At 35.7% G+C, this 14,157-nt stretch overlaps 2 protein-coding genes across 4 annotated transcripts in view; one reads left to right on the top strand and one right to left on the bottom strand.

The window, feature by feature from the left end:
• The window catches only part of LOC109854011 (protein FAM102B), a 28,386-nt gene extending 26,335 nt beyond the window's left edge, over nt 1-2,051 (bottom strand). For both annotated transcript variants that reach the window (XM_020426685.1, XM_020426682.1), the window contains exon 1: nt 1,717-2,051. The gene's annotated coding sequence lies outside the window, so the exon portion shown is untranslated. The remainder of the gene's footprint in view (nt 1-1,716) is intronic.
• A 774-nt stretch (nt 2,052-2,825) lies between these two features.
• Nucleotides 2,826-13,773, top strand: LOC109854060 (rab GTPase-activating protein 1-like). Of its 2 annotated transcripts, XM_020426772.1 has the most exons (17): nt 2,826-3,050; nt 3,913-4,091; nt 4,362-4,536; nt 4,622-4,832; nt 4,945-5,128; nt 5,225-5,590; nt 5,672-5,947; nt 6,033-6,201; nt 6,303-6,544; nt 6,632-6,820; nt 6,898-7,023; nt 7,127-7,312; nt 7,438-7,612; nt 11,170-11,360; nt 11,460-11,519; nt 11,607-11,798; nt 11,885-13,773. In XM_020426772.1, exons 2-17 carry the CDS (start codon nt 3,921-3,923, stop codon nt 12,116-12,118), a joined length of 3,147 nt encoding a protein of 1,048 aa, XP_020282361.1. In that variant the 5' UTR covers nt 2,826-3,050; nt 3,913-3,920; the 3' UTR covers nt 12,119-13,773. The 2 variants fall into 2 exon arrangements, with proteins under 2 accessions (XP_020282361.1, XP_020282360.1); XM_020426771.1 differs by having other exon boundaries at nt 5,225-5,947.
• Nucleotides 13,774-14,157: the final 384 nt, after the last annotated feature.

Raw genomic sequence — 14,157 nt, forward strand, 5'->3', positions numbered from 1 at the left:
AATTCATCCGTTGTTGTGCGTATTTCTCGTGAGACATCTCGTGAGAGAGAGAGAGAAAGAGAGAGAAATGCAAACTGCGCTAATTAAAATGACGAAACGTTTTGAAGATGCTAATTGCGCTAGGAAATGCGAACAAAGTCCGCTCGAATCGGGTTTCGGGAAACGCAAACTGGGTGAGCAACTGGTAACGCGATTAATGTAACTCGAGAACAGACACATCCGGAACAACCGGCAGTTAAAAAAGCACGAGGGGTCGAGCGCGAGAGACTGGAATTTAAGTTCGGTCCGACGATGGGAGAAACACGCGGCGAGAGGATCAGTGCGCACGAAGAAAAAAAAAAAAGAGAACAAGAACAAGAATGTTTGCTTAACGCTTGCCAGACAAATTCAACACTTTGATTACCTCACTGATTGCTTTTTTCGCGATACTCTAATCCGGAAAATGAGAGCAAAAAATATACACACATTCTCCTCGTAAATTTAATCGCGTAAATTTTGTCGCGCGTCTTTTCGAGCCAAAAATAAAAAAAAGAGATTATCTGCACTTTGTTTCTCTCTCTCTCTCTCTCTCTCTCTCTCTCTCTCTCTCAACTTCTACTCTGTCATTTTACAAAATTCATCGAAAAGAACACGTACAATTCGTCGATGTAAAATTTTTCGTCGCACCTTTCAAGTAACGAGAAGACAGCGATTGAATTCCTTACACACCCCATTAAATGTAATAAATATTTACCAATACTTTGAAACGAGCATTACACAAAAAATGACAGCCACTTTCGATTCGTGAGTGGCAATTATATAAACGTAGGTAGGAGATAAATTATCCAGTCGAGTTGTGGAGAGAATAAAAAATTTTTGTTACTCTCGCGCGGCGCCAACAAGTGAGCAGATCGATTGGGTCCAACATAACCTGAGGGAAGTGCCGTGTTACTTCGTGCGAGGAGCCAAGGCATTGCATCTGGTTGCATCGTGTACGCACGCATGCACGCAACGATCGTGAAAGTGTGGCACGGAGCGGAGCCAGCTCAACGATAAGAAAGAAAGGCGCGCGTCTTATCGCGCTCGGTCAGCCGTTGACCGAGAGACCGTCTCTCTGCGTGCGAGACCGTTGATGAGACAAATAAGCGGCATCTGACGTTTCTCAACAACTCGCGGGACATTCCCGAAACCGATTCGGTTTCATGGGAATCCATTTGCACGCAGAGAGGAGAAACGCCAGATTGTTATACGTCAGATCACGTCGACCCGACCGAGCGGACCAAGAAATTAAAATCGACGAGAAAAAAACGTCGAGGATTACACGAGTGTAACGAAAAGAACACACGTGTTTGTCAAATCATCACTTGACAAATACGATAACCAGTAACGGAGTTGTATTTTTTGTAATAATTTTTCAAAAAGCAACATCCGTTGCGAGTCGAAGACTGGCTCAGAGAAAATTTCATCTTGCAATTTATAAAAACCCGCGCGATAAATCACGGACGCGAATCTGGTCGAGATCGGTCGCGACGAGTTCGTGCTCCAGAGGTAGCGATTTATAACCTTTCGCGTGATCCATTCGCGCGACCGAAGAGAAACGCGCGATTTCCGCACGGAATTCTCTTTCTCTCTCTCTCTCTCGCTCTTTCGTGTCGTATATTCCCAACGTGAATATGTGCGGGATTATTGATGGAGTCTCGCAGGTTCGGACATGATCAAACACGAAGATATACTTACCGTGCTCTCTCTCTCTCTCGCTCTTTCTGTAGATACTCTCTCGTGTCGATACCAGTCGATCCACGCTAGCCGACTCCACGCACTCTCACACTTCTCATTATCACAGGCGTCTCTGTGCGAATTTCGCGACGCGCATCGACGTGTTCTGTTTCGTGCGCGAGATTGTTGTTGTTGTTGTTGTTATACAGTAACGCCGCGCTGTGCGTTAACGCGCGCGGCGGATCGGCAGCTTTTCTGGACGCGAAAGTGCGACTGCTCCACGAAAAGACCACTCGATCACTTCCGAGCGTTAATCAACCGTAACGGAGCTCGTCTCGCTCGCCTACGGTGCGCCTACGAACTGAACCAAACTGCACTCGGCGTGTTACGCGGACCGTGCATCTTGCGCATGCGCGCCTCACGCGGCCCAGTCACGTACCCAGTCGAGTCGAGAAAACGGGTTTCTCTTTAGCACTCGCACGCATTGTAAATAAATATTGAATTTATTCACTTTTTTGATGTTTTTTGATCGTCAAAAAAGTTTTCAAAAACATGTTTTCGATCGTTGAACTTTGTTTCTCATAAAAACAACAACAAAATAGATGATTAAAAAAAACCGAATTTTTCAATTCAACTTTTTTGAAATAAATTTATTACAAGTACATATAAATGTGTAGTACACACACTTGTTTTACATGATTGTCAATTATGGCAATTTTTATTTAAACAATCTTTGTTTAAAAAAAAAAATTGCGGTCATGATCTTACTTGGATTTAACTGATCTGTTACGAATATTTCCCGATCGAACTAACAGCATTGTTCGACCGGGTTAAATCGCTTCATTTTTGGCAAATCGAACAAATACGATCGGTCGATTTGCCAAATTGACGTTCATTTAAACGCTTCAGGAGCGACTCAATCCGATAAAAAACTCGCTGTCTTGTCACTCGAAAGTGGTAAGCAAGACGAACAGATCCGTTAGGTCTCTTTTTTTTTTATCCAAAGCTGCGTCAAGAACGATGATTGGCTCGTGAGAACAAGGCTTTAGTCTGTCCAATCACGAAACCGGACTGTGAATATCGGCCCTAATGCAGCTCCGGTGCAGAGAAAAATAACAGACCTATTTTGTACACACACATAGATATCGGCCATCCCCACCGAGGAAGGGATGTGTGTGTGGTCGCGAATGGCCGATTTTATCGTGGTTCTGTTGGTTTTCGTCAATGAGCCCACCGATAGCCGTCGATACTGGAAAACCATGTAAATGCAGACGTCGACCTTCAAGCGGAGCGTGCTCGAAATTTCGGGGTGACCAAGACGCGTGAGAAGAAAGAGGGGAGGCAGTTCGCAGAAGGTATCGCACCACGAGGAAATCTCCGTGAAGAGACGAAACACACGAATTTCGCACACACCGCGAAGGTGATCCCCCCGGTGATTTTTGCGTCTTGCGGCGGGGATAATCCGCGTTACGACACATATATGTACGTGTGCGTTACGGAACGGAGCGCGAGCTAGGTGACGACAATATCGGGGATGACTTGTCGTCGTCGTTGTCGTCATCGTTGACGAAAACACATCAACGAGGATACGGACGCGTTAGCTTCTGTCTGTCTTGTCGTCGCACGACGGCGATGCCGCCGCCACCGCGAATTTCGTACACTTGTTTTGCCAACCGCTAACCGCAATCGAGCGCATTATTTTGCTCGCGCTCTAATGAGTCGCGCTGATAGAATACTACGAGGGTGACACGGTTCAGAGGATTTAGCAAGGAGCGCGGAGAGAGAACAGAGATCATCTTCTCTCTGATGTTTACCCGTTCGCTTTCCGGGAAAACGGATACTGAATCGCATTCGCACCCATCTGAGAAACGACAGTTAATTGTGGTCTTGACAAGCAATTTGTAGTTTCGTACGTGTTCGCTGTCATTTGTGTCAAACCTATGTTCTTCTTTTTCATTGTAATAACATGGGACGCAAGTGAGAGAATAAACAAGGTTAATTCCCTCATATGTAGATAGAACTAATTGATTATGTATCTTGGAGCAATCGCAAAGGGATGCTGCTCCGATGTTTATTGATAAAAGAACTATGTAACTTGTCAGAAAGACATTGTAGTTGATAAAAGAAAAGACACAAATACATTAATGTCACATATATTTAAAGATTAGAATTAAAATATTTCAGAGTTGCGTTTGTTTATAAATATTAATATTGCAGATTTAGGTATGGAGGATAGCATGAGTGTAAAGTCTATGGAATCAGTGGCGACAAGTGACGAATATGAATTTGTGAACGAAAAAGGTAACAGCAAACAGCAACAAGCTCTCTTAGAACCACCCATGTTAAAAATTGCTAACAACGGCAATCTGGAGGATCTGCAAAATAATCTTCGTGAGGTTTGTGCATTTATCAAATCTGTATGGCTCATGATCTAACTTCTATAAAAATTTTGCAAGATAAGCTAGTCATTGATACAGAATTAAAACACAATAAAAATTGACACAAATATTTTGTACAATTCTCAGATGTAAAATCATAAACTTTAGAAATCTTTTAAAATTGTTAATAAGAGCTAGTTGCTTAAATAGTTAAACAGCTCTTATTTTTTAGTTTTTCCTGTTTATGTGACTTTATATAAATGTTTTCTCTATAACAATTATACACAGATTTTGACAGAGGATTCAAAAATAGAAGGTGGCGAATTCAAAATGACTACGATAAGTCAACATAATCGAGAAAAAACAAAAAAAGTAGGTCACAGTAAATTTTATGATGTCAGTCCTTGCGGTGGTTCATCAGAAAAACAAGATATCATGAAGCCTGAAGATTATCTCGAAGAAGGTAAAAAATAGTAAACAAACAGATACACAAAAACATCGTGCGTATAGAACTAAAATTCACAAGTTTCATATTTTGTGTACTTCAGAAATACAAGTGGAATTAAATACGTTATCACATGTTCAACAAGAATGCACTATTTTCAATGGTGTTACTTATCTGGGAGCAGCCGCAATAAATGCACCAAAATCAGAATGTGAAATACAACGTAACATGAACATATTAAATGCAGAACAGTCTTTGAACTTAGGAATAAAAGTTTCAGTCTCGGTGCCGAGTAGTTCACAAGGTTCAGTTATGTAAGCATACGTATTGAATTTTTTATGAATGTATTCATGAACACACACACGAGAGAAGAGACAAGTTTGTATTTACGTTAGTCGTATGGAAATTGATGTGAAAATCTTTTAGTTTATATGATGCTGGGACACAACAAGCTATTGCGCGTTACGAGGTGCAACGCATTTTATTTTACGCACGCGGTGAAAGTAGCGGTCCGTGCGCAGCGTGTTTCGCGTTCACGTGGTCACACGGTGACACTTTAGAATCTGCCATTTATCAGTGTCATGTTTTTCGTTGTGACATACCAGAAGCAGTGCGTATTAAATCATTCATATGTACATTAATATGTGAATCTTTTATATGTAATGTGTGTACACGCATATTTACATCATATAAATGTTTTATTTAGGTTGGACAGGTCTCAGCCTGCTTTTCGAAGGCTTTTCACAGAATACCACGTTCAATGACAAGTTCATTAACAGGTAGTGATTTTAACGGTTTCAATGCTGGAAGTGAAAAAGTGAATACCAGAGTGTTTATTTTCGAAGTCACAATGGAAATAAAAGAAGAAGACGGAAAAGGTGGATTTGGTACAGTCCCTAAAGATAGAAACTGTTTCAAATTGCGAAGTAACGTAGCAAAACAAGTTTGTTTGAGCATCCAACAAGTGTCGAGTAAAGAGGGTGGTATTACGCTTGAAGTCGAGCGGTGCTTCGGAGTTCTTGTTAGTCCTGGCCGAAATGTAAAACACAGCGATATGCGACTATTAGAGATGGTAAAAAGAGATTCACAGCAGCAAGTTAATTTTATGTCTATAATCAGCTCAGACGTTCGCAATATTACAACAATTTTACAGCAAGTTAATACCGGACCAATAATACAAGACAAACAGTGCTATAATATCTGCGGACGTTGGGATCCCGCGGATCCCGCTTTGGAAACTCTTAATATAGAGACACCACGAGAGGGTAAAATTTTCATGACTGTTGCTGTTGATCTTGTTATCAGAGATATTCGAGAACCCGTAAGATTTGTCATAGAAACATCAGTCAAGGTCTATCCACAAAATGAGAGATTTTGGTATTTTAACAAAAAAAATCTCGTGCAACAGTTTTATCTCAACTCCAAAGAGGTAAACTGTTCTTTCTTCTTATTAAAAAAAAAAAAAAAAAACTTGTGTGTGTATATAATTCGTATATTTTTTTTTTATACAACAGGTAATTTCTGGAGATGGTACAGAAATACATTACGAAGTACAGAGTATAGAAACATCTGGTGAATTAGATAGAAATAGATTAAATTTGGCCCTGAATCTAGCCTCTTTAATTAGAACGCCCTCTTTAACGAGTATTGACACACTTACACCTAAAGAAGAAATAGATTCAGGTAATAAAGTGAAATTCCAGGATATTAACTTGTTGACGTAGGAATAAAAAAAAAAAGCTATTTCACGCGCGTGCGCTTAACATTAAAATTTTTGTATCTAGATGGAGATGAACCGATGTTGAGTGGCACAGGTGAAGTCTCAAAGGACTGCTCGCAGGATGAATTAAATAGCTGGGCTGAAGTTTTAGACAGCTGGCAAGTTAACGAACAACGTCCGAAGCTTCTGATAAAACTCACAAAACAAGGAATTCCCGAAGCTTTGCGCGGCGAAGTTTGGCAACGTTTGAGCAATTGTGACAATTCACAAGAAATGATGGACAAATACAGAATGTTGATTACAAAAGTGAGTATCTGATATAATTTTAAATATAAAAAATAATTTCTCTCTCTTTCTCTCTTTCACGCAACATATATTTTGTTGTCAAAATAGGAAAGCAGTTGCGAGAGTGTGATTTTAAGAGACATTAATAGAACATTTCCAGCCCATGATTTTTTTAAAGAAACAGGCGGCTTAGGACAAGACTCTTTGTACAGAATAAGCAAAGCATACGCTGTTCATGACGAAGAAGTTGGATATTGCCAAGGCCTTAGTTTCTTAGTTGCTAGTCTGCTATTGCACGTAAGTGTGTGTAATTATCGTAAAATTTAATAAATAGACGATGACGTTTACCGATAAAACGTAATTTTTGTTTACAGATGCCTGAAGAACAAGCATTCTGTGTTCTGGTTAAATTAATGTACGATTACGGTCTTCGAGATTTATACAAGGATAGATTTGACAACCTTTACATGCGATTTTATCAATTAAATCGTTTGATAGAGGTAAGTTTTTAGTCATTTATATCTTACATGTATAAAGTATCTGTGTGTGGATCGATCTCTATATATTGTATACATATTTTGTATAATTTGGATTTCTCTCTAGGATCAATTACCGGAACTTTATAAGCACTTCTGTGATCGCGGCGTAGAAACGCACATGTTCGCCGCACAATGGTTTTTAACTCTATTTACCGCTAGATTTCCATTATATCTTGTCTTTCATATCTTGGACGTATTTCTTTTACAAGGACTCGACACGTTATTCCAAGTCGCTCTCGCTTTATTAATGGTAAGCTTTGAGTAATTTTATTTTATTGCGCAATTTCATATGTAACAGTGACTCCTTGTATATAAACGTGTTTCTTTATTCCATAAATAGATATTAAATAAACGTCATTTTTTGTCTGATTTTAGTTTTGTAAGAAGGAGTTATTGCAATTAGATTTCGAAAGCATATTGAAATATTTCCGGGTGCATTTACCGAAACGTTGCCGAAACGAAGAAGTCGCACGTTACGTTATGAAGTTAGCTTGTTCGGTGACATTAAAGAAGTTGAAGAAATACGAAGCAGAATTTATGACATTGAAAGGTAATTTCATATTCTACGTATGAACTGCACACTTTTCGGTTCACATTTAAACTTGATACTCATCAGAAAACACTACATACTGTTGCGTCCGTGTTTTTGATATTGTCGAAAAGCAACAGAGTGCTGTTACACAAGAGTTAAGCAAGATGTGATTGATGCGAACAGCTGAGACGAGCTCTATTCTTTGTTATCAAGAGAACGTTATGTTTGGCAAACAATTATAAAAAAAAATTAAATTATCTCTGTAAAATTGGTTTACTGCTACCTTATTGCTGTTGTAGCAACAAATCGCCTTTATGGAGCGCTCAGCCTCGAACTGATCCGTGAAATTGTCAAAAAAAAAGTTTTCTTTTAAGAAATTCCCAGGTATTTGTCGTATCCACAGTGAATTATGACGTTATAAGCAAGAAAACGTAGTTTTTTTTTTTTTTTTTTTTTTTTTTTTTCTAATATAGAGTGAAACAAATGGATTTTTCTTTTACTGCCACGGTCGATATTCGACGATACAGATTGATTAAACTTTGCCGAAATCTTCTTTTCTGTGCCACTTGTTTTGCATCAATATAATACGCGTCTCTTTCTCTGACGTCATAATTCAATATGGCTGCAACGAGAATACCCAAGAACCTGAAATTTCTATTGCAATTGTCACAACCTTGTGAGAGCCCGGACGCTACAATATCACGAATATCCGGTACATGCATGTATATTCCATGTAAATGTGGTATTCCAGTACGGTGTGTAGTTTTTATTGCTTGTTGGTTGTATACGAATACATACACATATACATATATGTGCTCTTTATACTCACATACGTATTACTTAAAAAGTGAGATATCTTTGCGTGACAAAAATAACTGCTCGCAAAATTATACGTAGACTATAATAAGTTCTCAGGCTGTGCCTTGAGAGAAATGTGTCTTGGGTCTAAGTCTCTTGGGTACTCGTTGCAGTTGTATTGAATTATGCAACGAGCGCTTAGGAGTCTTAAATATTTTCCTTTTGTAGCGTACTCGATAAAAAAAATGTATTTTGAATCAAAAATACACTCCAAATATATAGCAATGAGATATATAAGAATAATATACGCTAATATGCATAAAATTACATAATGCGCGATAGTAAAATAAATTATAATAAATTTATTACTTAGCGGGAAAACATCTGGATACTTCTTTACATGCAAAAGAAAGTGAATAATTTAAAATTTAGTTATTAAAGTTAAGTTTAAATATAATTATTTAAGTATATAATTTATATAAACATATGCTATAGAAATAATTTATATAAACATATGCTATAGAAATAATTTATATAAACATATGAGAAATGTTCAAGATTATAATTTTTAAATTTTGTAGCACATGATATTCTTTTCAATTATACATATTTTATTATTAGAAACTATTATTATTATTAAAATAAAATTTAGTATAAAATTTTCTTTTGTTTAAGAGTATCCAGAATTTTATTTGCTACTGTAAATTATTTAATATTATATTAACACATAAAAGTATTCAATATATTTTATGTGAAATAGAAAAGGAAACATTTATATTTATGTTACATGTGCCAATTTGACGAAGTATGTTTTTTTGCAAAGCCAAAGTATATAAATTTTTTTCTAGTCTTATTAAAAATTAATTTACACTTATTAATTTTTTATTAAAAATTAATAAAAGTGTCAATATTTAATTTATTTATTAAATTTAACGCTGTTAAACATTTAACAAACATTATATCGCTCTCTATCAAATAGGTAGAAATGCAAAAGGAATATTGCAAAAATTAACTTGTGATCAGGTGGTGGTTTACCTTATGTGATTTTTTCTAGATATTATCAACTATAAAAAAGTAAATGAATATGTATGTTCAATAAAGGCGAAATTCAATTCTATTCATAAAAAACATTAGAATAAAATAGAAATTATAAGATATTTTATTCGAAAGAGAGATTACGGTTGTATAATTTTTTTTCTATTCCGCTAGTGAATATAACAAACTCTCTTTCTCTCTTTCTTTCTCTCTCTCTCTCTCTCTCTTTCTCTCTCTCTCTCTCTCTTTTCAGTGAGCAATTGATCAAATACAGTTTTCATGATAGAAAATACTCACGTAAAAGCAAAAAACGATGATAGAAAAATATTATTTTATCTTTTTGCTGTTATTTTTTTACATTGATATTACATTGATATTACGATTGTCTCGATACGTGCTGTGAACATGTAGTGTAATAAGAGTTAGAAGATATGATTTTGTGTTACAATATTTTTCTTGTAAGTTTAAACAATTTTGTGAAATGTGTTTTGTGAAATTTGTTTATTTTGTCATTACATTGCAATTACTGAAAAAACTGATATTATGTTTGTTATTGGAATCCATGCTTATCGGCTGTACTGCTTATGTACATGACCTTGTATATCAGCTTTTTATTTATACATTATTTATTGCTGCCTTTTGAAAAAAAATAAATCATTCCAGAATATTTTTTGTTGTGTGAATTACCTGTTTATCCAAGATTGTCCCATTCCTAACAAGTATTGTCACATGTAATTACTCTGTTTCATGTTTTTTGTTCCTTGCTACACTTGGAAATGCATGAATGCGTCATATAAAAATTGCCAGCACTTGTATACTAATTTCTTTCCTCAGACTTCTGTAGAAGTAGTGCAACAATATATGTAATCAAACAATCACACTTAGGATTAGAAGAATAAAGTGCGTAGCATATAATAAAATTACTTGCGGCTTATGTACGTGTTCATGTGTGTGTGTGAGAGAGAGAAAGGGAAATATATATATATATTAAAATGGGATTATCTATATCAGTATATCAGATCGCGCGTTGTGAAATACATGAAACCGCTGATAAGCAGTAACATTCTGTGGCTAGTCACAAAAACCTTCTCAAGTTACTAAAAAATTGTTTGCACGTATAAAACATTGCGAACTATAGATATTATTTACATATGAAAAATGTTTTAATTTATTTATATGTATAAATTAAACAATTTTTAAAAAATATGTTTACACAAAATAGTATTGTGTATAATTAAAAGTCGCAATATCGATATCTTGATTGTCATTATCATTGTCACGCAAGGAGATGTTATTGTTACAAGATATTGAAATGTCTCATGTATCAGCTGCGCCAGCAGTTTAAATTTGGCTGTTGTACATTTCTTAACTGCAGTATATAGCGAACACCAACCACTCGTGTGTCAACAGAAAGATATCGTATCTATTAGTTATACTTGGATCATCTGTTTTAAAACATCGGCACAAAGCATGAGCCACACAGCGAAAGCTCTAACAAAGAGTACGGATATTAAATGTTTTTTTTTTTTTGTCATTCTTACGTGTGTAGTTTTTCAAAATTTATGTTTTACATTGTATTATATTCAAGATATAAAAAAACGTGTACTTCTTAAGATCTTTTATAATATGCGCTATACATTCAAAGTGATAGCTAATTCCAAAACAATCGAACTATATTATATGACAACTGCAATATAATGTTCAACACTCTTCTAAACTAAATTTGTTTACTGCTGATGTAGAGGCACAAGAAAATGCTGACGAATACAGTAATGAAGTGGAACAACTACGTGGCACAGTGGCCAGAAATGAGGAAGAGAAACAGAGATTGGAAGCAGAGTTGTTGCAAATTAAAGAAATGTTGCAACGCGAAGTAACTCGAGCAGATGCTGAAAGCCGTAGAAGTAACGTCATTATTGCCGAATACAAACAGGTATGTACAAAATCTGAAAAGTACAGAGTTTTAAATTGATAAAATAATTCGAGTTTTGTATGTACGCAGAACAAGTAAAAGATGCACTGTACGTTTCAGATCTGTCAGCGATTGGAAGACGATTACAATGCTGTAAAAAAAACATTGTGTGAATTACGAGTACGTGTATTTTAATTTCAATATATATCTTTCCTTCCTCGAGATTTTGTCTCTCTAAAACTTAAAATAACAATATACATATTTCAGGCGAAGGTCTCGAAATGTGAGAAATGTAGAACGTGTATAATAGATTCAACGAATATATTAGCGGACATTTCGCATCCTTTGGAAAATCGAATAGATCCTGTGCTCCATAGAGTTCAGGAGAGAGTACGCGAACTGGAGTTGGAACTAGCACAGACGAAATTGGCACACGTTGAGGCTGAGTGCAGAAATCAAGTAAAAAAAAAAAAATAAATAAATAAATTTTTTATAATCAGTTTTTTAGAATCAATATATCTCATTAACGTGAATTTTTACGTAAGGATCTGACGCATCAGTTACACGCTACCGCCTCGGAGCTGCAAGCCGCGCGAAATAGTTGGCCGTGGCTCAGCAAGACCTTGTCGAGTATAAAAGAGGCAGCGAATAAGAGGGAAGTTATGACTCCGGCTGCGTTAAGAGATTTGCGACGTGACAGCGCACCCGGAGCCGATTTACATCATCTGATACATTCTCGAAGTCGCGAGACACGGGACAATCTTAAAGAAATTGTGTGATGGTGAGTATTTTCTCCGAACACACAGAAAAAACCTTATCGCGACAAAACAAAAACCCCAACAAAACCATGATGATACATAATAAAAATCATTAGTGGCATTACGTAGATGTATAGACAAGAAATGTTTAGTTGTTTTTTCTCACTCGGAAAATTTGTTTCCCACAGACAAATTTCCCAAGAGTTACATTTAACTCTTTCTTCCCCACTTCTGCGAAAATGATCATATTGAAATTCAATACTCTCTATCCACGTTTTTATTCATGCTTTTGCAATGCAGACAAAATGTCAATAGCGGAGGAGGAATACGTACATCTCGGAGACGAGTCATATGCCAGCAACAAATATATATATGGACATGACGTATGTTCGTAGCTATATGTAATGCAAAGCGACTTTGTCTGTTGAACTAAACTCATAGGATACCATCACGCTCTCCACACGTATCGGCACACATCGAGTGCTTTCAGCGTCTCTCATTTTACACATTGCTACATCGTCGTGTTAGTTCCGTTGTATAATTTTATACGTCATGTCTTAAAAGTAGTTTTTTTTGTTTTTAATCTCTGTGATGTTTTTTTTTTCAACTATTGCGAGAGTGTACGTTAGCGCTTATGTCAATATCACTTCTTTCGTTTCTTCTTCCTTTCATTCATCTCACACGTGAGGTGGTACGAAAAGCTTTTACTACCCGATACTCATGCTGAAAATGACGCGGATTACTATCAGCAACCTACTGTAACAGAATTACTCTTTGCGTAACTCGCGAGCGCGATGAACTGTTTACAATAAAAAAAAATCAAGTAGGAAATAAACTCAAGTTTAAAAATACGCCGCGTTTTATATCAAACTAGTCTAAATTTGAAAGGGAGAAAATGCCGTACAAACTTCGACTGTGTACATAAAGCATTTTTCGAAAAAACAAAAAAAAAGAAAAACCCGATAAATGCGCAACTGCGAAAAGATTTTGAATATGTACACGTATGTAACAATTGACAAGCGGAGAATTGTTTCGTTTTTTGTTTTCTTTTTTTAAGTAACTTTTTATCTCGACTTAAAAACAAAAACGACGTAACATTCCAAAGTAATGTAAGAGTACGTTTTCTTCCATGTAACTTATAAATACATACATACATACATACATACATATATATATATATATATATATATATTATCGTATGTTAAGTTAAATCTGCTATTCCGCAAAACATGAATTTCATTTAACATATCCGACGAAAACGTATATCCAATTGTTCCGTAAAATTAGATATTAGGTTTGATATATTAATCGCTTTCTCTGCGTTTTAATTTTATACTTTTGTCACCGCACCAAGTAAACGTATTTATATAAAAATGTTATCTCTTGTTTTTATAGAACACGATAATTTTAAACATGTAACAAAATAGATGTACACGTGTAAATTACATTATTGTGTGGAAGAGATTTATACTCAGAATTTTGTTTGGTTTAGTAATTTTCGCACACTTTGTTTTTTGACAAGGTTTGCGTGTAGCAAGACTAAATAAAAAAAAAACAAAAACAAACAGAGCCATAGATTACGGTATTAAGGCACTACTTAAAACTGCAATTCTAGTAACGTGTAATTTTTGTCTAGTATTGTAAGTATTTAACAATAAATTTGCTATATATATATATATAATATCCTATTCGCAAGCACATTCTCGACTATCAAACTTTAGCTTCGTGCCACTTAAACTTATGATATGTTTATCCACGTACACAGATTTGCAAGATAGTGTTACTTAAAAAAACCAAAACACCGTTATTTAAGAAAGTATTAAAACTATTTGTATCAATCGCAAATTGTTTTTGTGCCATCAAGTCTTTGATTTGAAGTTTACTAATTCACAATTCTTTATTTTTTTTTGTTCTCAAATTGACTGTAAGATACATAATCAATCTTCTCAGAGTAACACGTATTATATTATACACGATTGCAAGCAAAGTTTTATGGTCACATTTGGCTCTCTCACATACATTTCAGAGAACAAGAATCACCACTTAAATATCAAAAACAT

Source organism: Pseudomyrmex gracilis, unplaced genomic scaffold, assembly GCF_002006095.1.
Source record: "Pseudomyrmex gracilis isolate BER0280 unplaced genomic scaffold, ASM200609v1 scaffold_58, whole genome shotgun sequence".
In the NCBI taxonomy this organism is placed as follows: Eukaryota; Metazoa; Arthropoda; class Insecta; order Hymenoptera; family Formicidae; genus Pseudomyrmex; species Pseudomyrmex gracilis.